This window comes from Hevea brasiliensis, unplaced genomic scaffold (assembly GCF_030052815.1).
Source record: "Hevea brasiliensis isolate MT/VB/25A 57/8 unplaced genomic scaffold, ASM3005281v1 Scaf101, whole genome shotgun sequence".
Classification (NCBI taxonomy): domain Eukaryota; kingdom Viridiplantae; phylum Streptophyta; class Magnoliopsida; order Malpighiales; family Euphorbiaceae; genus Hevea; species Hevea brasiliensis.
This window is the reverse complement of record NW_026614588.1, coordinates 115,656-142,396: the sequence shown is the minus strand read 5'-3', so window position 1 is coordinate 142,396 and position 26,741 is coordinate 115,656. Positions and strand designations below refer to the sequence as shown.

At 31.9% G+C, this 26,741-nt stretch overlaps 2 protein-coding genes across 4 annotated transcripts; one reads left to right on the top strand and one right to left on the bottom strand.

Moving 5' to 3' along the window:
- The first annotated feature begins 8,065 nt into the window (after positions 1-8,065).
- LOC110667530 (putative disease resistance protein RGA3) lies at positions 8,066-25,228 on the top strand. Of its 3 annotated transcripts, XM_058141480.1 has the most exons (4): positions 8,066-8,499; positions 10,614-12,835; positions 24,812-24,893; positions 25,117-25,228. In XM_058141480.1, the coding sequence occupies exons 1-3, from the start codon at positions 8,191-8,193 to the stop codon at positions 24,849-24,851; spliced, it is 2,571 nt and encodes an 856-aa protein (XP_057997463.1). In that variant the 5' UTR covers positions 8,066-8,190; the 3' UTR covers positions 24,852-24,893; positions 25,117-25,228. The 3 variants fall into 3 exon arrangements, with proteins under 3 accessions (XP_057997463.1, XP_057997464.1, XP_057997465.1); XM_058141481.1 differs by lacking the exons at positions 24,812-24,893; positions 25,117-25,228 and adding an exon at positions 13,050-13,188; XM_058141482.1 differs by lacking the exon at positions 8,066-8,499 and having other exon boundaries at positions 10,449-12,835; positions 25,117-25,224.
- On the bottom strand, positions 16,862-20,182 carry LOC131176422 (uncharacterized). Its single transcript, XM_058141483.1, has 2 exons — positions 19,770-20,182; positions 16,862-17,076 (listed from the first exon to the last, which is right to left on the bottom strand). The coding sequence occupies exons 1-2, from the start codon at positions 20,125-20,127 to the stop codon at positions 17,054-17,056; spliced, it is 381 nt and encodes a 126-aa protein (XP_057997466.1). The 5' UTR covers positions 20,128-20,182; the 3' UTR covers positions 16,862-17,053.
- Positions 25,229-26,741: the final 1,513 nt, after the last annotated feature.

Below are 26,741 nucleotides of genomic sequence, written 5' to 3'. Positions count from 1 at the left end.
AATAAACACTTCCAAAGAAGACTAAATTAGGATAAAACATATTAAATTTTAGAAACCGCATGTGAAGTATAAATAAATCTTAATTATTTGAATTATGTTTTATTTCTATCTTTATTTGTATATTATTTCCTTGTTATATTATTGCACCACTAAGCAGCAATGCTTAGTGCGATGGAATTATTTCCTCGCGCAGGTACTGAAGGTAAAGCCTAGATAAAAATATTAAACAGAGATTTTAGAGTTTTGATCTGCAGAAGTGTCTGAAGTATTCAAGGTTGTCACCTCTTCAGCAATGCATGTAGATAGGGCCCATATAGATTATATTTTATATTTTGTATAAAATACTTAGATATTGTATTGTAATGTATATTATGAACAGGTAATTAATAGGAATGCGATGTAAATTAATTAATTAGCTTTTTCATATGTAATTAATTTATATATCATGTAAATTATAAAATTTTGTAATTATTTTGTAAATTATATAAATTAAGGAAATTTGAAAATTTTGCTTATGTAATTTGAGAATGTTTACATATGAATTGAGTATGAATGGAAATGTATGGAAATGATTATGAAATTGAAATGTATGGATGAGATTTGAAATATGAGAAAATTATAAGAATGATTGATGAGATAATTATGATTAGCATGGATAAGATTTTATTTTGGAAATATTGTTGAATTTCAAACAGGTGAATATTGAAATACGCCAAATGATAATAAAATAGGGAAAACTTTCCTGGTTTCTCCGTCGAAAAATAATTGATATTAAATTAAATGAATTCAAAATTATTAAAAAAAATTAAAGTAAGATAAGTTAGGGTGCTCCAACACCGATTGTAGCACGCCTTGCTCGGCTACACTGTAGTCGGGTGAGGGGTGTCACAGCCTTAGACATCTCTTGCCTAAGGAAGTTCACTTTCTCCCTCTCCATATATTGATTGGCAACAGCCTCCAGGTTCAAGCTCATAGATTGATTAAGGAGATCATTAATACTTTCTAGTCCCATCCAAGCTCAATTGTCAGGGAGGCATAAGGTCACAGCAGTAACCCTAGCCAAATCAATGTTGCCCTTTAAAGACTAGTTCCTCTTTAGAGACTGAGAAAGCTCTTGAGCACCCTTAGAGATCGGTTGCCTAGACGAACCACCCCCTAAAGTGGTAAAAACTGGTGGTTGGCTCGAAGGCTAATTTTGAATTGGAGGAGATCCAAGAGTGGTAGGTTCATTCTGAGTATGAGTTGGTGAGCTTATCTCTTCAGTTTGGAACCTCTTCTATGGCAGTTGTTCACCAGCCTTTGTAGCAGCAGCCTGAGTGGCTGCCTCTTTCATCTGAAGAACTCATTTGGTGAGCTCCTTCTTCCTTTTCTTTGTAGCTCTCTATGGTTTGATCCCAGCCATATCTACATATAAAATGAAATTAGTGAGTTCATACTGAGTTGAGAGAGCAAGAACTAAGGTTTTTATTCTTTCTAGGTCCAAGATCGGCAAATTGCAAGGAGATGCACTTCCCAGCCACCACATTGGCCAACCAACACTTTAGTTTGGCACTCACAACATCAGCATTTAAATACTGGTAGGTGTTGGCTTGACTTTTCAATTCCAATAACACTACATCCTCATCCAGATTCATAACGATCTCTCCCTAAGGTCTCTCGGCCAAATTGTTCTAGCTCCTTGGAACACCTTTGAAGCCACGTGGATTTTTGCTCTTAAGTATAAAGAATTTGTCTTTCCAATTTTTTAAAGAGGATGGAAGTTCGATGAAAAGTCTACAGTTTGGCTTTGCCTGAAAAAACTGGTACTTTTCATTTTTTTCACTTCCCAAAGCGATGCAGAGCAGCAAAAGTCTTTACAGTAGGAATCAGATTTTTAGCTAGGCACAGACCTTGGAAAGCTATTAGAGTTTGCCAGGAGTTCAGATGAAGTTGAGCCACATAGATGTGATGATAATTCAACACATCCTTATAAAATTACTCAAAGGGAAATCGCAAACCAGCCTTTAACTGCTCTTGATAAACTATGATCTGATCTCCTTTGAAGCAGTGATAGGCATAAAAGTCCCCATGACACTTGATAAGCTCAAACAGATCACCCGAGAGATTGAATTCTTCACTTATTCGGAGAAGATCAGAGGATAGCAGAACTGACGGAACCTCATCTATTGGAAGTGACTCCTTTCTCAGCATCTGAAATTTCTTTTTGCTAAGACTAGCAGAATTACAAGGGTTTGGCTTTGTCTGCACTTCACCTATATTAACCCTCCCACTAGTTCCCACATCCTCATCGAAATTTTTTTAAAATTGAATGGACGGAGTATTCACCATCTTTGGCTATCGATATCACTCATCCTCAAATGAAGAAAAGAAGAGCAACAGAGAAAACGAGAAGACTAGAAACAAAGAACACTACCTTTCACAAGAAGAAGAAACTCCATTGGAGTCTCAACTACGATTGCAAAGTCACTAGCCAGAGGAAATTGATATAAAAGACAAATAAGAAGATCTGGATAGAGTTTACCCATCCAAGTTTATATCTGGACACCTAAAGGATCCGAGCTCAGAGGAAATCTCTAAAAGCATTTCGATCTATTTTGTGAGATTGGACAGATCAGAGAGATCGGTATTCTTATTGAGTTTGGACCAAACAAAGATTACGCCATTGATCACACCTAATTCCCATCATAATTTTAGGATGAGTGTACCGTTATAACTTAAATGGAAAATTAGAGAAGATTTAGCTAAGATTTCATATAGTTACTATCCCAATCACTACATAAATAAGGTCAAGCTTCAAAAACAGGTATGCAAATGAAAAGCACTCATTTCAATTACTTTGAATATTCAGTTCATAATTTGATTACTGACTTGAGCGTCAGAGTGGTTGTTAACCACCACTGTCCCTCACTTATTCTTTGATTTTCAGGTGACTCTTGATTCAGTCAGATCCAACATCTAGGAAATCCACGACAACATCATTATTTTTAATAAAAAAATAAAATAATTAATAAATAATCATCCCGAATTTGTTAATGTGGTGTAATATTTTTAGTGTAATTAATAATTCTTTTTATTTGAAAATTGGTTTCTAGTGAGCTTAAATTTTAATTTGAAAGACTGTTGAATTAATTGTTGATGCAAAACTTGAGAAAATCTCTTAGCAGCATTGGTGTAGCTTTTGCAGGACTTGCCAAAGAAATGAATTTTCTTAAAGAATAGCAACTTAGGACCCTAAATGTCTCTCTTCTCCTGTCTCCTCTCTAGTCTTGAATCTCAATCCTTTGTTCAGTGGCCATCCCCTACCCTTTGGGTAAAAAGGTTAGATAGTTTAGTTTCCTTTGAGTGAGAGAGTCTATCTTCTTCTCGCTTTTACCGTTTTCGGTCTCCAGTCTTTTATTTAGTGAACATCCCCTGCCCTTTAGGCTGGGGAAGACTCCTTCTCCATCCGAAGGGTGGCTTATCCCTCTCCCTTTTCTGTTGAGTTATGTATAGCTTTGTTGGATTTTGTTTAGTTGAGCTGTAGTTTTTGTGCTTCATGGTGAGGGATTCGAAGCAAATATGTGCTTAGATGGTTCATCTTCTGACTCATGGGGTCTCCCCGTTGCTAGCATATTCAGAGGTGTTAGTACCATTTGGTCACCATTTCCATCAAAGCTACACGAGAATGAGAGGTTTGTAGTTTATCGAGCCTCTTCCCAATTCGTTCGGCATTGGTCTTAGCCCTAATTCGAAGGATTTGTGTAGCAACCTTTGCATCTGGGTAGGGCATTTTTGACTTTCCTTTGTGGCTGATGATAGTTTTTTTTTTTGCCCTGCATGTTTGTTGTTACTAATTTTACGCAATTAACTCTCGGTAGATAGTGGCAGTATAAAGGATCAAGTGATGGCTCTGCAGAAGTTGGAACCGGTCAAACCCGTATAATTTTAGGGGTCCATGTTAGTAGGGTGTTATATTACTGGGCTTGGATTTTAAGTTGCTGTTGCTTTTTTCTTTGAGTAAGCTTATGGCCTTGTAATCAGTCTAGTAAAATATCATATTTTGATTCAGAAAAAAAAAAAAAGCATTGCAAAACATTATTAATTCTGTCTTAAATGATCCTTAAGAGAAGAAAAAAGCACTGCAATAATTATGACCGTTGGATTGAAATTTGCTTAAGAAATTGCACGACTGTTTCCTAGTAAAAAAAATATAAAAATAATAATAAAAACAAAGACCAAGACTTCCTAAAGAAAAAGGCTTTCCGCGTATAGAACAGAATCATTGAAGGGAAAAAAATTATATATTAACTCAGCTTTTTTTCTTTTACTAAAAATTAAAAAAAAAAAAGGAGCCAAAGACCAAGACTTCTTATAGATAAAAGCTATCCCTGTGACAGAGCGGAGTTATCATTCAGGAGAAAAGAATTATTAATTCTATTTTTTTAAATAAAAAAAACAAATACCCAGGAGTTTTATTTTTCTTTTATTGAGCAATCAACTCTCCAACACAAATTTTTTGTTCAAAACTTGATGCAGGCAAGAAACGACTTGCTTTATAACGTGAGAAGCTCATTCAGATTTCATTACTTCATACCCAAAGCCAATAAGCTCTTAAACAGATTTTCTGCACTGCTGCACCTCCATAAGGACATTACAACTTGTAGATATATTATAATTTTAATATAATTATATATTTTGAAAGAATACAGAAAATATCACATCAGCACTTCAAATAATTATCGCTTCTTTGTCTCATATAATCCTCAAACGCTTGCATTGCAATAATTTTGTCAGTTTGATTGAGGTTTGTTTAAGAAATTTCACGACTGCTTCCTAGTAAAAGAAATAATAAAAACAAAGACCAAGACTTCATATCCAAATGTGTAGCTGACAAAATTTTTTCTCCAAATCACATCATTTTTCAATTTTTTTTGTATGAAATTGAAAATATTCTTGCTTAAGTTATGAACAATTAATGGCTTGTTTATTTGAAAAAGTGTTTTGCTTAATTTAGTGCTCATCTTATTCAAAGGGTATGAAGTCTTAAATTAGTTAAATTTCGGTTTTCACTTGGAATTCTTGAAACAACGAACAAAAATGAAGAGTTAAAAGATACTGGGCTGTGAGTCTAGATTTCTTTTTTTTTTTTCTTTTTTTTTTAAGATTTTCAGGAATTAGAGGTAAAAATTATTAGAATCCAAGTCTAACTAGAATTAGAAAGTATAATTAGTTTAAGAAATTTAATAAAATTTAAATTATGAAATTTAATAATTAAAGTTTCAAAAGAACTAGATTTTTTTGGTCGCCTATATATATGAGTAGCTGGTTGGCCTTTGTATTGGAGAGAGCTCACGAAGTGGAGAGATGTATCAAATTTTGTGAGTTTTGTTTAAATGAGTTGTAATGGTAAAAAAAATAATTAGCGGTCATAATTATTTTTTATTTATAAATGATTTATTTGGTGAAGTAAGCTTATACCGAACTACTTTAAATTTTATGTTTTTTATTTTGTATGGGTGTGATTTTTGCAACAAAAACAATGTATTTTTCAAAATGCATGTATTAACTGATTAGTTTCACTAAAATAGAGATATTAAATAATTGCGTTTTTTAAAATTCAAGGGTCAACTAATTAGTTTTCTTAAAATAAATAAATTAAATAATAGTTTGAATAGCATATATAACGAAAAATTTGACGGAGGGATTTAATAGTTTAACAGAAGTCAAATATAGGTATTAAATAGCATATTTTTATATAGGTGTCTTTGCTTCCTTTGAGTCAGAAGTTAGGCTCTCACTGCTTTGCAATCCTCCTCTCAGTTGCAATTTGTTCCTAGTGGTTGCAAACTCTACTTGTGGATTTTTGTTTCGAATCAGTTCTTTCCTGGATAGATGGTCACACCTTGTGTTTGGCTTTATGCTCTTCTGGGTTTTCTTCTTCATGGAGGCTGTTCTTTGGTCCCACTCCCTTGCTGTGGTGAAGCAACTCCTTTTATTTAGAGGGAAGGTATTAGAAAGTAATATTAAATATGAATATTATAAATATATATTTTTTATAAAATAATTAAAATATAAAAATAAGAAAAAAATAATTTTAAATTTTTAAAAACTAAAGAAAGATAATATATGAATATAAAAAACTCACTGGTGAGTTAAAAAATGAAAAATCTCCCAAATAACCATAAAAAAAAAAAAATCATCCCTCTTATATTTTCTTATTCCAAACAACCTAAAAATATCCTAAAACCTTACTTTAATTTACTCCCGAAACCTCCCCATCCAAATAATCTGTTAGTAGATTTCAGAGTCCCACCAATTGCGTCCTAGTTTTCTTCGTTGGTCTTAGTCTGAATTTTTGTGCTTTCTGCTTTGCTTATTTATGTTTTAGCAGCAGAGTTTGGTTAAGGTTGTGATGCCTAATTTGTGGTTTCTATGACTCCAGTGATTGAATTTTCTGATTGTTGTGAGGCTCTTTTTGCCTCTCTCCCATTTTTTCTTTAATAAAATCCTTTGCTTATAAATAAAATTGTGGATTTTTTGAAATATAAAAATTAAATAATTAATTTTATTAAAATATAAATTATTTATTTATATAGTAATTCTTGCCCTACTATTTAGTTGAATCTAGTAATTCTTTTTTTACAAAAAAATGTTGGTTAGATTAGTTCATTTTTTAACGTATCTCAAATAAAGGCTAATCCACCATGGTTTAAATGTCATTATCTTGTGGACTTGTTTTATAACATGAGATGCTCATTCAGATTTCATTACTTCGTACCCAAAATCAAACTCAAAACCCTTAAACATGTATAAGTGCATATTATGGTTTCAATATAATTATATATTTTGAAAGAACACGAAAATTATTAATGTGAAGGTTGAGAAAATATCATAGCTGCACTTCAAATAATAATGGCTTCTTTGTCTCATATGCCTGCATTGCTATAATTTTGTCAGTTTGATTGAGATTTGTCTAAGAAATTTCTTGACTGCTTCCCAGTGCAGGAAATAATAAAAACAAAGACCAAGACTTCATAGAGATAAAGACTCTCCTTGTGGGATAGAGCAAGACTTCATTATTGTTTTAAATATTATTATTATTATTTTTGTCTTCAGCGGCACTAATTTATACAATTTTATTTTCTCATTTTCTCATTCCTTTTTCATATTAATAACTTTTCAATGATCAATAAAATTCACTATCCACATCATCTTTAGTTAATCAACTTGAAAATTTTATTCTAAATATTTTAGGTATAAAATATTATTATTTAAAATTTTTAATTAAAATTTACAATTATTTAAAAATTTTTGTTATTTAAAATATATATCACCCTATTAATTATAATAAATTATTATTATTATTATTATTATTATTTTTAAAAAATAATTTTCTAATATATTTAATGATATTTTATATTGTATTGATTAAATTATGATTGAAATTCAATTAAATCTTAATCTTTTATGCTTTGTCTTCACTTATTTAATAATCAGTCAGATTTAAAAGCATTGTTATAATGTTTTTATATAAAATTTAATGAAGATTTAAAAAATAATTTTAAATTATTTTTAATGATTTTTCATTTTAATAAATATTCCATTTTTCAACAATTTTTTTAAAAATCATGACTTTTTAATAAAAATTAAATTATAATTTTTTATATTGCAATTTAATTATTAAAAAATATTTAATTTACAATTATAAAAAAATTAATTATATTACTATAAAATAAATAAATAGAAAATATTAAAAATTTTAAAATTGAATAAATTTAAAATATATATATGTATGTATATTTTTTATTTTTTAAAAAAAATAATTTTTTATTATTTACAGGTTTTCTTCGTTTTTTATCTTTAAAAAAATGGAAAATGAAAGAACCAAACAGATCGGCTATTTTTTTTTTTTTTAATTTATTGGCCAATCAACTCTCCATCACATGCTTTAGCCAACCACTTTTGACTTTCTGTCCCCCTCTTTGATTTTCGGTGCGGAGTGTTCACATTCAAAACTTGATGCAGGTGAAATGGCTTTCTATATAATATGAGATGCTGATTTGGAGTTCATTACTTCATTACCCAAAACCAAACTCATGTCTTCTTTATATTTTATATAAGAGCAATATCTATTTATACTATATCAATATTATATCAATATCGAAAAAAAAAAATTCAAACCTTTAAACAGATCTTTTGCTCCTCCATACGATGGCTTTAGAATCATTTGCTTTCAATGTTGCCCAGAAAGTCCTTGAAAAGCTAGCTTCCAAAGCCTACCAAGAAATTTCAATTGCATGGGGTGTTCAAGGGGAACTGAAAAAGCTTGAGGATGTCTTGATGACTGTTAAAGCTGTGCTGTTGGATGCCGAGGAGAAACAAGTGAGCAACAAGGAGGTGCGAGTGTGGCTGATTAAGCTTAAAGATGTTCTTTATGATGCTGAAGATGTACTCGATGAATTTGAATGTGAGACTCAGAGAAAGCAATGGCTTAAATTATATGGAAGCACCACCAAAAAGGTACCAAAAAAAATTAATTTCATTTACATATTTATAAATTATTAGACTTTGTAGTACATGTATTAAATTAAAAAAATTAAACTTAAGTAATACATATATATATATATATATATATATATATATATATATATATATATATATATATATATATATATATATATTTCATTAGAAAATTAAATATAAACATGAATAATTCTGTTTTCAGAACTGATTTAGATAGAGTAGAATAATTATTTGAGATACTATCTAATTTTTTTTCATTTTAGACAAATCAAAAAATATTCTGTAATTTTATTATTTTATGATCTTATTATTTATGTTGTTCGTATAAGATATTAAATTATCAAATATTAATGAAAGAACAGACAACACTATTAATCTTCATCGATAGAAAATTATTATTCATACTTGAGTTTCTAATAAAATTTTAATAATAGAGAAAAATAAGAATCTAAATACTAGGGAGAGAATCTCATATATATTTTTAAAGGATACAAATATAAGAAAAGACTCAAATCAGTTCTAAACAAATATAAATCTAAGAGTTTATTAAAAAAAATAACAAAACAGTAAAATAAAGAAAAAGAGAATGATCCACCAATGATAAATTTATCGATGACTGCTAGAAAAAAAAAAAAAAAAAGAAATTTGAAAGATAAAAGAAGAAAAAGAGAGGAAAGAGAGGAGGGGAGTTGTACCCAATATAAGTAATATATTTATCCTTTAGTAATGTAAGAAATAATATTTGATTGCTGATATAGTACTATTTCTACAATAGCTATTTTTAAGAAATTATAATTATAAATTAATTATAATATAGATATAGGAAAATAAATTAATTGGACTTATATTGAGTTGTTATGAACATTTTTTAATTAATATTAATTTTTATCAAAATCAAATAAAATTTCTTTTAAATTATATTTTTATAGCCAATTTTTATAATGAATATTCGATTTTTGTTGATTTATATTATTTATTTTATTTATTATTTTTTTTTATAGTTCATCGTCTTGAAATAAGTTAAAAGGTTTAGTTTATTTAATATTCGTAATTTTATAGATATTATTGTTATTTTAATTTAATTTAATTTATTATAACAGTTTAAATTAATTTTTGAAATTTTTTTGAAAATATAAAAATTTAACTTTTTAACTTTTACTTTAAATTATACAAAAATATAATAGATATCAGCAATATAATTATGTAGATTGAAATTAGGAATAATATGTTTTTATAAATATATAAAAAATTTTATGTTCAATACAAGTGATGTAATATAATTTATGAATAAATAATATAATTAATATTTTGATTTTGAGGAAAAAGCTAAAAATGTATGTATATATATATATATGTGTGTGTATATATATATATATGTTCATGAAAATTTTATTTATAATTATATAAAAGCAATATAACAATTTAAAAAAAATTCTCACAATTGTTGAATAAATTATAGAAAAGTAAAGTAATTATACATAAAAGTAAATTATCAAGTGCAGCAATTAGTGAAGGAGATTAAATATTTTAGTAAACATACGGCCAAGAATTATTATTGGATTTAGATTTTTATATTATATTAATAATACATTAGTGAAACCTCACGACCTTATAATACTTATCAGTTATTGGGCAACGTAAATAAAATTAGAGACATAATATATATATATATATATATATATATATATATATATATATATATATACCTAATTACGAAATATGAATTTTTGTTGATTTATTAATCAAATAATGTACTCTTTATAATTGATATTTTTTTGCCATTTAAGAGATCATTTATGGCTTAAATTTTGGCCTTTTTTTGTTAGGAATTAAGCTCAATTTAATTTATAGATTCAGAGTTTGTAATAATTGCACACAATAATAAAAATATATCTTTAAGGTTTTCTTTTATTTTATTATTTATAATTTTCTTTATTAATTATTATATACAAAATCATATATATTCTTTTAAAATAATATAAGTTTTTATCCATGAGGTTGTCCTTTTACTTATACTTTTACATATATTGTAGCTCGATAAATTTTATTTTATATGCATATTTATTTGTTTATTTTTTTTCTTAATTTATATGTATCATATTTAATTTCAGGTGGGTCGCTTTTTTTCATCCTCTAATCCACTTGCTTTCTGTTTAAAAATGGGTCATAAAATAAAACAAATAAGAGAGCAATTAGATGAAATTGCATCTTATAAGGCTAAGTTTCATCTTAATGAACGAGATGAAGGTAGGCGTTCTATGCCTAAGGAAAGAGCGATGACCCACTCCTTTGTAAATGTGTCTGATATTATAGGAAGAGATGAGGATAAAGAAAATATCATCAGACTTTTACAAAAGCCTAATGATGGTGGAAAAATCGATGTTATTCCTATTGTTGGAATTGGTGGTTTGGGGAAGACTGCACTCTCTAAATTAGTTTATAATGATGAACGAGTACAAAATCATTTTCAACTTAAGATGTGGGTATGTGTATCAGAAGATTTTGACATAAAAAATTTGATTGAGAAAATTATTAAATGTGCCACCAGTGATGGAGAGAACAGAAGCAATTTGGAAGTGGAACAATTGCAAAAAATCTTGCGAGAAAAAATTGGTGATAAAAAATACTTTCTCATTTTAGATGATGTGTGGAATGAAGATTCTATGAGGTGGGATCCATTACAAGAGCTTTTGTTTACAGGTGCTAATGGAAGCAAAATTTTAGTAACTACGCGTAGTAAGAAAGTAGCCTCCATTATGAGCACCATTTCAGAACCATATGAGTTATCAGGTCTTCCGCATGATAAGTGTGTAGCTTTGTTTACTAGATGTGCATTTAAAGAAGGTGCAGAGAAGCACTATCCAAACTTGTTAAAAATTGGGGATAAAGTTGTAGAAAAATGCAAAGGGGTTCCATTAGCAGTGAAGACACTAGCATCACTTCTTTTGACAAATAAAGATGAAAGTTATTGGAAATTTATAAGAGATAGCGAGTTGTGGAAAATAGAGCAAAGAGAAAATGACAAAATTTTACCTGCTTTGAAATTAAGTTATGAACAATTGCCTGCTTATTTGAAAAAGTGCTTTGCTTATTGCTCCTTTTATCCAAAGGACTACGAATATGCAAGTTTTGCATTAATTCAATTTTGGATGGCACATGGACTTCTTGAATCAACAAATGACAACGAAGATTTGGAAGATATTGGGTGGCGCTATTTTCAGGAGTTGGGGTCCAGATCTTTTTTTCAAGATTTTGAGGACTATGATTGGTTTATTAAGTGTAAAATGCATGATCTAGTACATGATCTTGCATTATCATTGACACAAAATGAATTTTCAGCAATAACCTCAACCACCACACACATCTCAAAGAGTGTCCGCCATCTGTTATTTCCCGACTTCACTTCACTTCCCCATGGTCTTTCCACTCTCTTACAAGATTTTGAGCATGTGCGAACTGCTTTATTTATGGCTACTAAGAAAATCAGTCAATCAGCCTTGGATTTATGTTTGTCAAGATTAAAATATTTGCGAATGTTGAACTTGTCAGAATCCAAATTAGAGGTACCGCTGGAAAGGATTGGGTCTTTAAAGCATTTGAGGCTTTTATTTTTACCTGAAATTGAAAAGGTCCCCAATTCTATTTGCAAGTTACAGAATTTACAATCTTTGTTACTTCGTGCTGAGGAGTTACCCAATGATATAAGGTACTTGATCAGCCTTAGATTTCTAATTTTTTCCACAAAGCAGAAGTGTTTGGCAAAGAATGGACTAGGCTGCTTGACTTCTCTTAGGTTTTTGTTCATTGGTGGCTGTGAAAATTTAGAATACTTGTGTGAAGATATGCAAGGCCTCAAACATCTTCGAACACTTATTATTTTTAGATGTGAAAGCCTAATCTCTTTGCCTCAAAGTATGAAATACCTCACTGCATTGGAGACTCTTCATATCGAGGATTCTGAAAACCTCAAATTGACGATGGAGGAAGGGAAAGCCGATCAAGACTTGGCTCGATTCAGCCTTCAAAGGCTGATACTCATAAAGTTACCAGAACTGGTAGAGTTTCCAGAATGGCTTCTTCGAGGATCCACCAACACTCTGCAATTCTTAAAACTAAGAAGGTGTAGAAACCTCAAAGAATTGCCTGCGTGCCTACAGAATATAGCATCTCTTCAACAACTTGTGATTAAAGGTTGTAATGAATTGAGCGAAAGATGTGAACGTGGAAAAGGTGAAGATTGGTCCAAGATTGCTCATATCCCTAAAATTGTTCTTGACGGTTCTGAGATCAATTCAACAGATGATTCTCACATCGATTCAACAAGTGAAATTAGGTACGTATAAATTTCATCTAAAATTGTTTTTAATGTTAGTTTTGGATTTAAATTGTAATTTTCCTTTTTCTTTTTTATTTTAGGGATTTGCAAGTTCATAAATTTAGCATTTTAGATTGAAATTACTTTTCCTTTATGATATAATAAATTATTTAAATGGTTGCGCTGCATGATAACCTTCTTCAGCTCATTTGGTTTTCAACTTTTGTGGCAGATATCATGGCAACTCCGCTGAAAATGCCAACTGCTGAATGTAACAATGTTTGTATTTGATGTTGTGCTTGTTCTATGCTGTAAATTGCCAATACATGTGTTTTATATTGTAAATAATGCTTAAGAAACTTGTTAATCTACTATTTGTGATGTCCCAAAATATGTCCAAGAGGGGGGTGAATTGGACTTTAAAAACAATTTTCGGTTCTTGCTCAAAACCTTTGAAAATTGCAGCTAGGTTCAACTAAATTAACTAATGTGAAAAATGAACAATATAGCTCTATTGACAAGTTGACTCAAGGTTAAGCTGTATGCAATCAGTATACTGATATAACAGACTATATAAGCATTCAGTAAATATATCAAGAACCGAATACGCTTTTATCACAAAGAACTAGAGCAAGATACGGATATCCTATCCGACAAAGACAACAGATATCCAAATGAATATATCGGATATCGCAGATTTTGCAAGAAACTATTTTTCTCGGATAGCAAAGAAGATCAACAAAGATATGATATCAATTTTCATATCAGCAAAAGCATATCATTCATAAAGCTAAATTGCAAAAATGTAAAGAGCAAGGGTTGAGAAAATGAACACTGGAATTTTTATAGTGGTTCGGCTTTAACTAGCCTACATCCACTCTCTCAAAGATCCCACTTTGAGTCTTCACTCCACTATTCTTCTCTTTTCAAGGCAAGAGACAAAGCCCTTTACAAATCTTCTCAACAAAGCTTTTACAAGTAGCTTCACACTTCTACCAAGTGTTATCCCAAACACTTATCACAACCAAGCTTCAATAGGTGCTTGAAAGACCTCTCACAAATGATAATAATGTGTTTAAAAAACTCACTCTCACTCAATTACAACAAATACTATAAAGAAGAGTTGAGTAAATAAGCCAATGATGAGCAATAAATCACTTTGAGCACTTTGAATGAAAGCTTTAAAGATTTTGAACAGTAGAGGGACTTTCATTAAGTGCAAAATGGCCAAAGGAAGGTGTATTTATAGCTTTGGAACGTTTTTTACCGTTGCAGAACTCATTTGAACGTTACAGATACGAATTTCAAGAAAATAGCCGTTATTTTGTCGTTTTCTGCGATGTTGTGCAGAATTGAAATAGTTAGCGTACTTGAGAAAATAGCAAACCAGTTAGCATACTAAAATAAGTAGCAAACCAGTTAGCATACCAGGAAAACTTTTCTGCATAACTTTCAAAACTATAAAACTTCACACCAAATCATAGTTAAACATTTTTTTTTTTTAGGCCAATAATCATGATGTTTCAAAGAAAAATCATTTGAGGGATTGAAAATAAGGATCATTGACTTTTACTTCTCAATTCTTTTCACTTCTCAATTCTTTTCACAAGTAATCCTAAGAAATAAAACTAACTCTAATACTATATGTACCTTCAATTATGATGTTCAATGCAGCCTTGGAAGGTAACCTTTTCTTCTTTTATCTCTTTTGCTTCGTCTTGTGTTATCCTTAGAATGTCATCCTTTCTTCATAAGCACGAATCTATCATGAAATCCTTTTGTCCTTTTTCTTTGAGATACACAATACTTAAAATAATGTTAGTTTGATTCTAGTTGAGTTTTGGTATCATCAAAATCTATGCTCCTTTGAGCTTGTGGGGTCAACAATCTCCCCCTTTTTGATGATTACAAAACTCAATTGAATCACCATGTAAATGTAAGTAAGTGTGAGTATGTGTATGTGAGAATAACTCCCCCTATGTATGTGCTTATATCAACAATTAATCACAAATAACTCCCCCTTAATAATTTTAATGAAATATCCATAAGCATTTTCTTAAGGAGTCAAGTGTGACTAAAGATACTAACTAAATATGCACAATATACACACTAATCACGAACTGTATATATCATTCACAAGTGATATCAACAATATGCACACCATAAAGTTATATCAACAATATACTATTCACAAACTATATCAACCATGAGTAATCACAAACTATATCAACCACAAGTAATATCAACAAGATTACTCATTCATTACTTTTCTCCCCCTTTTTGTCAGCATCAAAAGAATATGGGAGAAATCATGCATGTGTGAATAAGTCAAAATGCAGTTTAAGTGCAGTGAATAAACAGTCAAAATAGTAACTGATATAGCAAACTAATTAAAAGTTCAGAAAAACCAAAAGTAGCAAACTAACAGACAGACTGTTAGACAAAATTCAATCAAAGTTCAGTTTATCCTTTCAGCCTGGAACTTCTCCTGATTGGTTTTGGAGCACCCATTTTCAGCTTTTTGGGCTTGATAGGTTTGTCACTCAAAGTTTGAAGAATTGCAGCAGCCAATTCAGTCCCGGGTGTCAAAGGAACAATAGGCCCAGCTGCTAACTCAAGAGTACTGCACTCACCGAGACTTTTTGCCGCTTTTAGTCTTTTTGCGATGGGTTTACAGTTTCATCTTTCTGCTTATGCCTTTTGTTCTTGTTGAGTTGCTTTTGCTCTTTCCTTTTGCAGGAGCAGCAGGAGCAGGTGTCTCAGGTTCTGCTTCAGACTCTGAGTCACTCATGTCTTTCCCACTACCATCTTTGCTGCCTCCATTACCATTCTTATCATCAGATTCATCTTCATCTTTTTCTGCTTCAGCTTCTTCCTCTTCTTCCTTTTCTTCCTCTTTCTCTTCTTCTTCTTCAGTTTCTTTCTCTTCCTCTTCTTCTGTTTCTTCTTCCTCTTCCTCTTCATTTCTTCTTCTTCTTCATTTCTTTCTCTTTCTCCTTTTCTTTCACTTTCTCGGCTAGAGGAACAGAACCAGTAGCAACCTTACTGGTTTCTCCAGCCTCAGTGGTTGAAATACCCAAATGGACTTTGATTTTAAACAACTCTTCAACAATCTTGTACATCAACATCAAAGATCCATCAACCTTAGAGTCAAGAGCATTCATGAGAATAGTTTGAAAACTTCTAAATTTTTGTAGCTCTCCAAGTTCCATTTCAACAAATTCTCTCAAATTGTTTACTTCCTCCAAAATACCTTCAACATTGAAAGTACCACTTGCACTATCTTTGGAGCTAGCACCTTGCTCAAATCTAAGCTTTCTACCATCATCATCTTTTTGCAAGCTAGTGATTGGGATCATATTGGTCCTAAGTTTCTCAGTTTCCAAAGGTATCCCAAAGTCTCTAAATAGACCATTTAGAAGATGAGCATAGGGTAGCTTATAGGGTGGCTTCCATTTCATGATTTGTTTCAGCATAAAATATGCAAGATTAAACTCAATTTGGTTTACTATATGCCAAATTATGCAGAGGTCAAGGGTACTCAAATAGTTGGGACTGCCGGTTCTAGGATTCAACACATAAATGATAAAACTATGAAGAATTTTAATGTGTTGATGAGCATGGGTAATGCTAGTCTTATCCTTAACTTCTCCTTTAAACACTTCACCCTCAAAATCCCTTTTGTTAAATCCACCAACAGCAAAAACATCTTTGTGGGAGCAGATTTTGTTCCCACTGTTTGGAATTCCTAGGGCTTTAGCTAATCTAGCTACTGTCACTTCATAAATTGTTCCTTTCATTTTTACCTTAAAAGACTCATCTTTGTCAGAATCATCAACCCTCAAATTTTTATAGAATTCTTGCACTAAGTCCATATACACTCCTTCAGTATCAGAACACAGTTTATCCCATTTTTGATACTCAAACAAAGATTGCAAAGGAACGGAAATTTCAACAAAAGCAGGCCAGTGAATGTACCTTGGCTCATGAATAGCCCTCTCCATATGCACAACTGGAGCTTTTGAAATCATTTTCTTTTTGGTTCCCTTTTCTTGGACTGGCTCGCTTGTTCTTTTCTTGGTCGTTTCTTTTGGTTTACCAATTATCAGAGGAGCATCCTTTTGTGGAGGTGGTGACGCAGGGATACTTGCGTCAGTTGAGTTTGATGATGAGTATGTGGTGATTTTGGCTTTCCCTTTTCCTTTGTCTCGTGCCATAACCAATCTCAGAAACAAATTAGGCCGAAATGACAGAGAGAACTGAGATTATAAATTCAGTGATGTGAGCAGCCAATATATATATATTTATATATATAATCAATTTAAGCATATCAACATCCATTTTTTACAACAGAGCGCAATGACAAAAAATTAGAACAGACAGCAAGAGAAAAATATTCGAGTTCCTACGAATCCATGGCAGTCGATTTATTATTATATACCACATTTTACGAAATGTTAATGCCCAAAAAAAAATTAACAACAGAGCGCTAAAACAGAACAAACAGGCGAGAGCAAATCAAGCAGAAAAAAAAATTATCAGCATATTATGAAAGCAGATAAAACAGGCATGGATAGAATGTAAAGCATGATTCCATTAAAGTTTTAGTTTTTATACCTGGAATATACTGAAACAGAAAGTGCGAATCGACAAAGAAAAATAACCAACAGCAAATGATTTCTTTCTGCAGATTAGAGAAATAACGGAAACGAAAAATTTTGGGAATTTTCTATCTGCAAACAATCGATTTAATCGATTCACTAACAATAGGTTTCGGAAGTATTTAAAAATGATGAAGGAAAACGATTGCTTGAAGGGGTGCGACCGAAATGGTTTTGTGAATGGAAAGAGAAAGGCAGCCGTTCGGGTTCTGGGAAACGAGGCGACGGAAAGAAGAGTTTTGAATTTTAAAACTTGAAAAGACACAACTGTAGGTTTTGCAGGGAATAGGTAGCGTGTAGCAGAGGAGAGACGGCGAGAAGACTGATGGTTCAGAAGAAAAATTGAATCCCGCGCAAATCAAAGTGTTAAAAAGTCCATTTTGCCCTTAAATACATAATGATGCAATACTTTAAGTAGAGGGGTATTTAAGTCATATGGGCTTTAAACATGCAGAATAGGCGCTTCGAGAAAAAATAATTTTAGAGTTTTAGAGCAATCAGACCTGACTTCCAGTTTGCCAACGAAAAAGTAGGAGCAGTGGTAAAGCGTTTAGCAAACAAGAAAATTAGCAAACGGATTAGTATGCCACTGAGAGCAAATTCTGCAGATTACTGTTCATATCTGATATAATCCAGAATTTTTCAAATTGCACCAAAAATATCAGAATGCATTTTCAACACTGCAAATCAACATATATCACTTCATTTTCATATGGAAACATAAGAATACATCAAAATTTAATCAAAAGCATCAATCATACCAAGTTCTCTTCTTATTTTGCAAAAAGTTTCCTCACTAAGTGGCTTTGTGAAAATGTCAGCAAGCTGTTTTTCAGAAGGGACAAATTCGATTTGAATATCACCATTTTGAACATGATCCCTAATAAAATGATGTCTAATTTCAATATGCTTGCTTCTAGAGTGTTGAACAGGATTTTTTGATAGGTTTATAGCACTAGTATTGTCACATCTTATGGGAATGTGATCAAATTTAATTTCAAAGTCTTCAAGCTGTTGTTTCATCCACAAAATCATGCAACACAACTTCCACCGCAATATATTCAAACCTGCAGTAGAAAGTGCAACAGAGGTTTGCTTTTTACTGTGCCATGAAACTAATGCATGACCTAAAAATTGATAAGTTCCAGAAGTGCTTTTTCTATCCAATCTACTACCAGCAAAATCTGAATCACTATAACCAAAAAGATCAAATGATTCACATTTTGGATACCACAAGCCAATATTGTGAGTGCCAATAAGGTATTTAAAAATTCTCTTAACTGCTACAAGATGAGATTCTTTTGGACATGACTTAAATCTTGCACATAAATATACACTGAAGTGAATATCTGGTCTAGATGCTGTTAAGTAGAGTAAAGAACCAATCATACCTCTATAAAATTTGTTATCTACCTCTTTACCTTTTTCATCTTTCTCCAATTTAATTGTTGAGCTCATGGGAGTTCCAATACTCTTCATATCCTCCATTTTGAACTTCTTTAGCATATCCTTTATATACTTGGACTGATTTATAAAAATTCCATCTTTCATTTGCTTAATTTGCAATCCAAGAAAGAAGGTAAGTTCACCCATCATACTCATTTTAAATTCACTTTTCATCATGTTGGAAAATTTCTTACAAAGAGAATGGTTAGTAGCACCAAAAATAATATCATCTACATAAATTTGCACAATAAGCATGTCTTTTCCTATTTTCTTAATGAAAAGAGTGGTATCTACTTTTCCTCTTTTAAAATCATTTTGAAGCAAAAATTTACTAAGTCTCTCATACCATGCTCTAGGAGCTTGCTTTAAACCATAGAGAGCTTTAGTAAGCTTGTAAACATGATTTGGAAAGTGAGGGTCTTCAAAACCAGGAGGTTGAGCTACATAAACTTCTTCATCAATGTATCCATTTAAAAATGCACTTTTAACATCCATTTGATAAAGCATGAAATTCTTAAAACATGCAAATGCACACAACATTCTAATAGCTTCAATTCTAGCAACCGGAGCAAAGGTTTCATCAAAATCAATACCTTCCTCTTGGTTGTATCCTTGAGCTACTAGTCTAGCTTTATTTCTAACTACATGTCCTTTTTCATCCATCTTATTCCTAAATACCCATTTAGTTCCAATAACAGTGTGCTTTTTAGGTTTAGGAACAAGTTTCCAAACTTTGTTTCTTTCAAACTGATTTAATTCCTCTTGCATAGCAAAAAGCCAATTTTCATCATTTTGAGCATCATCATATGTTTTGGGTTCAAATTGAGAAACAAAAGCAACATTACCAAAATATCTTCTAAGTTGAGCTCTTGTCATCATTCTTTGTGATGGACTATCAAGAATGTCATCTTTGGAATGATTTCTATGGTACCTCCATTCTTGTGGAATATCTTGATGTTGAGGTTCCTCAATTTGTAGTTCTTCCACATTTGGTTGGGAGTCTTCTTGAATTTCAATATTTGTGGAGCAAGGGAGTTCTTCTTCTTTGTCATTTTGATCATCCTCCACTTGTTCTTTTGATTCAAGCTCATCATTATTCGAATTCTTTGAATTTAGAATCTGCTCAAATTCATCATCACAAGAATCTTTCCTTTGCAAGGAAGTGTTAGCATCATCAAAAAGTATATGCATTGATTCTTCCATGGTCAATGTTTTTCTATTGAAAATCCTATATGCTTTGCTATTTGTTGAGTAGCCTAGAAATATTCCTTCACGAGATTTAGCATCAAATTTCTTGAGATTGCTGTCTTTGTTATTCAAAATGTAACATTTGCAACCAAAGACATGAAAATATGCAATATTGGGTTTTCTTCCTTTCCAAAGTTCATAAGGAGTTTTCTTTAAAATAGCTCTAATGGAAACTCTGTTTAAAATGTAGCATGTCAGATTTACACTTCCGCCTAAATATTTTGGTAAACTGCTTTCATTCAAAGATTGTTCTTGCCATTTCTTGCAAAGATCTGTTTTTCCTTTCAACAACTCCATTTTGTTGTGGAGTTCTAGGAGCTGAAAATGTATGATAAATACCATTTTGAGAGCAGAAATTTTCAAATAAATTATTTTCAAATTCTTTTCCATGATCACTCCTCAAAGATGTAATGCAATATCCTTTTTCATTTTGAGTTCTTTTGCAAAAAGCTTCAAATATATCAAAGGTTTCATCTTTATGAGCAAGAAAGAAAGTCCATGTGAATCTTGAAAAATCATCAACAATTACAAATGCATATGCCTTGCCTCCTAGACTTCTAGGTGTGATTGGACCAAAAAGATCAAGATGCAATAATTCCAATGGTCTAGACGTAGTTACAACATTTTTTGATTTAAAGGATGATTTTGTATGCTTACCAAGTGCACAAGCTTTGCATTGATATTCTTTTTCAAATTTTAGCTTTGGAAGTCCTCTAACAAGGTTCTTTCTAGAAAGTTTAGCAAGTGTACTCATGCTAGCATGTCCTAATTTTCTATGCCATAACCATGCACTATCATCTGAAGTCATAAAACATGTTTCACAATTTTCTTCAAGACTTGTTAAATCAAGTAGGTAAATATTATCTATTCTAGCACCAGCAAACATAACATTATTTCCATGAATTTCACAATGTGTAGAAGTAAAAATCACTTTAAAACCATTATCACACAATTGACTAACACTTAAAAGATTATACTTTAATCCTTGAACTAATGCAACATTCTCAATGCAAGGATTTTTACCAATAGTTCCACTTCCAACAATTTTAGCTTTGCTTTTATCACCAAATTTCACATAACCTTCTTCTTTCATCGTAAGAGAGGAAAACTTGCCTTTATTTCCTGTCATGTGCCTAGAGCAGCCACTATCAATGTACCAATGTTCTGTTTCCAAAGATACTCCTTAGGCGGACACAAATCGCTTAATTGTTCTTAGGTGCCCAAGCAACTTTGGGTCCTTGAATGTTAGTAATATTAGGTAGGGTTCCTTTAGGCACCCATACTTTCTTTGCCTTAAAGGTTCCTTTCCTAATAGGACAAGCACTAATCATATGACCATTGTGATTGCAATAAAAGCATGTAATACTTGGTTGAGAAAAGGATGTAGCTTTAACAAAAAATTGTTTGTATTTTCCATATTTCATAAATCCATCATATCCAATTCCAGATTTTTCATTTGTAAATCTTTGATTCCCAAGAAGTATATCAAGTGTTTCTTTTCCTTTTGTAAATTTAGATAAATCTCTTGTCAAAGATTCAACTTTTTCCTCAAGAATTCTGTTTTTCTCAAGAAGTTGTTCACATACTTCTTTTGATCTTTGAAGCTCATCATTAACTTCCTTAAATAATTTCATTTGAGATTTATAAAATTCATTTTCCTTTGAAACCATACTCAATGAAATATTTTCTGATCTTAAAGCACAATTTTCATGAACTAAAATTTTGCATTTCTTTTTAAAAGTTCTATACTTATCATATGTCTTCACAAATGCAAGTTCTAATTCATCAACATTAGAAAGTTCAAGATTTACCTCATTTTCACTATCTTCGATGTGTGAGCTTTCACCTTTTTCTTCAATTGCCATCATACAAGTGTTTGCAGCCTCTTTGTCACTTGTTTCATCATTTGATGAAGAATCACTGTCACTCCAAGTTGCTGCCATTGCCTTTTTGCTTTTGTCCTTTCTAAACTTATTTTTCTTCTTCAATGTAGGACATTTTGGCTTAATGTGGCCTGGTTTGTTACACTCATAACAAACTATTTCACTTGAATGATTTGGAGTCTTTGGAGCATATTTCTTTGTGAACTTCTTGTATTTGCTTCCACCTTTTCTAAATGCTCTTTTGAATCTTTTGACTATCATAGCCATGTCTTCATCATCATCACTTGAAGCACTTGAATCATCACTTGAATTAGCTTTAAGAGCAACATTTTTCTTTTTCTCATCTACTTTTTCGGATATGAAAGCTATCCCTTTCTTTTTCTTTTGATCACCTTCATTCTCATCTTTCTTATAAATCATCTCATGTGCAATGAGAGAACCAATCAGCTCATCATAGGTGTATTTTCTGAAATCCTTGGTGTCTTGAATAACAGTAGTTTTTGCTTCCCACGTCTTTGGAAGAGACCTCAGAATTTTCTTTACAAGTTCTTGTTCTTCAAATCTCTTTCCAAGAGCTTTAAGTAGATTTACAAGGTGCAGAATCTGGTACTCATCTCAAAGAATAGTTTCACTGTGTTTCATCTCAAATAATTCATAATCACGGATGAGGAGGTTTGCCTTTGACTCTTTTACCACATCGGTTCCTTCATATGTGACTTCTAGTTTGTCCCATATCTCTTTGCAGTTTGACATCCTGAAACACGATTATACTCATTAATATCAAGAGCACAATGAAGAATATTAATAGCCTTGGCATTTGTAGAAATTTTCTTCCAATCATTATCATCAAATTCAACTTCAGCTTTAGGAATTTGTACAGTTCCTTCATCTGGTTTTATAAGGAATATAAGGACCATCTTTAACTATTCTCCAAGCATCAATGTCAGCAGATTGTATAAAGTTTCTCATTCTAGTTTTCCAAAAGGAGTAATTTGTGCCATTAAAAGTGGTGGTCTAGTGATGGAATAACCTTCACTAAGGGGGCAGTATACACAGAATTTCTAGATGAACTAGCCATGTGTGTGGATCACTCTAAGGGGTTTAATCCTCAAGCAAGAGAGACAAGCTCTGATACCAAATTGATGTCCCAAAATATGTCCAAGAGGGGGGTGAATTGGACTTTAAAAACAATTTTCTTGCTCAAAACCTTTGAAAATTGCAGCTAGGTTCAACTAAATTAACTAATGTGAAAAATGAACAATATAGCTCTATTGACAAGTTGACTCAAGGTTAAGCTGTATGTAATCAGTATACTGAGATAACAGACTCTATAAGCCTTTAGTAAATATATCAAGAACCGAATACGCTTTTATCACATCAACTAGAGCAAGATACGGATATCCTATCCGACAACACAACAGATAGCCAATGAATATATCGGATATCGCAGATTTTGCAAGAAACTATTTTTCTCGGATAGCGGCAAGATCAACAAAGATATGATATCAATTTTCATATCAGCAAAAGCATATCATTCATAAAGCTAAATTGCAAAAATGTAAAGAGCAAGGGTTGAGAAAATGAACACTAGAATTTTTATAGTGGTTCGGCTTTAACTAGCCTACATCCACTCTCTCAAAGATCCCACTTTGAGTCTTCACTCCACTATTCTTCTCTTTTCAAGGCAAGAGACAAAGCCCTTTACAAATCTTCTCAACAAAGCTTTTACAAGTAGCTTCACACTTCTACCAAGTGTTATCCCAAACACTTATCACAACCAAGCTTCAATAGGTGCTTGAAAGACCTCTCACAAATGATAATAATGTGTTTAAAAAACTCACTCTCACTCAATTACAACAGATACTATAAAGAAGAGTTGAGTAAATAAGCCAATGATGAGCAATAAATCACTTTGAGCACTTTGAATGAAAGCTTTAAAGATTTTGAACAGTAGAGGGACTTTCATTAAGTGCAAAATGGCCAAAGGAAGGTGTATTTATAGCTTTGGAACGTTTTTTACCGTTGCAGAACTCATTTGAACGTTACAGATACGAATTTCAAGAAAATAGCCGTTATTTTGTCGTTTTCTGCGATGTTGTGCAGAATTGAAACAGTTAGCGTACTTGAGAAAATAGCAAACCAGTTAGCATACTAAAATAAGTAAAAAACTAGTTAGCATACCAGGAAAACTTTTCTGCATAACTTTCAAAACTATAAAACTTCACACCAAATCATAGTTAAACATTTTTTTTTTTAGGCCAATAATCATGATGTTTCAAAGAAAAATCATTTGAGGGATTGAAAATAAGGATCATTGACTTTTACTCCTCAATTCTTTTCACAAGTAATCCTAAGAAATAAAACTAACTCTAATACTATATGTACCTTCAATTCTGATGTTCAATGCAGCCTTGGAAGGTAACCTTTTCTTCTTTTATCTCTTTTGCTTCGTCTTGTGTTATCCTTAGAATGTCATCCTTTCTTCATAAGCACGAATCCATCATGAAATCCTTTTGTCCTTTTTCTTTGAGATACACAACACTTAAAACAATGTTAGTTTGATTCTAGTTGAGTTTTAGTATCATCAAAATCTATGCTCCTTTGAGCTTGTGGGGTCAACAATTTGTATCTCTAAACTCTTGTTTCTTTTACTTTTAAATTATATTGTAAATATATGAAGTATTTACATTTGCGATAGTGCTTCATCTTTGTTTGTGATCAAGTCCTAAGAAATTTTGCTCATGATGGAACGATAGTTGTTTTCTCTGTTCACCAACCCAATTTCGATGTCTGTGATCAGCCGCTGTTTACTCTGGAGAAGCAAAGATGGCTACAAAGGTGAGTTAAGTTCAAATTTGAATTATATTTGATCAGTAAAAGAAAAAGGTATCGTATCATTTTGTTAGGATGTAATTGAATGAAATATAATGTCAAAAAATAATATTCCAGTCCATTCAATTTAAAGAAAACTCAAAGACAATTTGTACGTTTAATTTAACAGTTTGTGCTATGTGTTTCCACTAATACTCAAGTTAATTTGTTTGGAACATTTTGTCTTCAGGGGCTTCCAGAATCATCAGATTCTTGAGTCAACATCAGAGATCAAATCAGTGCTTGTCGAGAAATACCAGGCTTCTACATTCAACAAAAACAAGGAAAAGATTGCAAGAAATCACGTGCACTGTATGTAGTTTCTACTCAGTAATTTGATTATAGTCAATAATTTATTTTTCATTGGTTTCTTCAATCATCTTGACATTAAAATTTAATAACATTAATTAGAAAAAAGAAGAAAAAGTAAAGGTTCTCCACCTTGGCACAATAGTAAAGTTGGTCTTTTGTGACTGAAAGGTAATGTGTTCCAAATCCTAGAAATAAACTCTTGCAATGCAGGGAGTCTTATGCATTGGGGATAAGCTTTTAGGAAAAAGAAGAAACCACAGGAACTCTCTTTTAAACTGATTTCCAATTGATAAAATACAGATATTGCAGGAAGAACATATCAATGAATCAAACACAAGTTATCCCAGCTGGTGGAAGCAGTTAAGCACATTGACTCATTGTTCATTCATAACATGTCCAGAGACTTGGGTACTATTGGATGAGAATGTTGTTCTACATTATGGTATGCATAGGTGCTGGGCTCTCTTTGGGAGAGGAGAATGTGCTGGGTTTCTATATGGCTTCATCTCTTTAAGGCTTACCTTTTGCCATGGAGGAAAAAAAAGGTAAGGAATAATACCTACACTGCCCTGTTCTTGGAAAGTTTGGATTTGGATTCTAAAATAGTGGTACATTAGTTTTTGTTTGCTAAGCTCTGTTTTATGTCCCTTTGTAGAGTGGAAGACTTCATGGGTCATTCATAGACTCTCAGTTTGGACGTCCTCATCCACTTTCGTTTTGGTCTGCTCCACCTGATAGTGTGAAACTAAACATCAATGGCTCTTCATGAGGGAAACCTGGTCCTTGTTCCATTGGGGGTGTTCTCCGTGATCACAGAGGTTTATACAATTGTCTTTTCCAAGTGATGCAAATTTGGCTGCGGATTGTTTAGCTAAACAGGGTCACTCTCGCACGTCTTCATGGCTTTCTTTTAGAATAGTCTTTTTCTGATTTCCTATGATTTGAGTTTAGTTGAATTGTACATTTTCTTTTTGGGTTCTTATTGGGGTAAGGCGTTTGCTGCTTTAGGTCCGGTCTTGTGGGGTTGCAGCTCTCCTCATCTTTTGTGTCTCTCTTTTTCTTTAATGAAATTTCTTGCTTATCAAAAGAAAAGTCCAATTTATTTGATGGTTGCCACCACTAACATTGGATTAATAATACCAATTACCAATTGAATTCTTGTAAAACCCTACATTCCAAATAAGGGGAAAGCGTGTGCCATTTGAAGTATCCTTTCAATTTATTTGTTAATTGTAATTTAGAGAACATGAAAGACATCAAGCTCCATAATTTACATCTGTCCCTTCCCTTTGCCAATATGAATATTCATTTTCACAATTTGATTTGATTTACCGTAAAACGGTTCATTTTAGCATGTGGAAAAAAAATTTCCATTTTTAATTTACTTTCCAATATTTTGGGAATTAAAGCAAATCGTGAATATATATATATACACGCGCTCTCACTCTCCATATATAATTCCAGAGAGACAAGGGGTGGTTGAAAATGCCAGCAGATCCCACC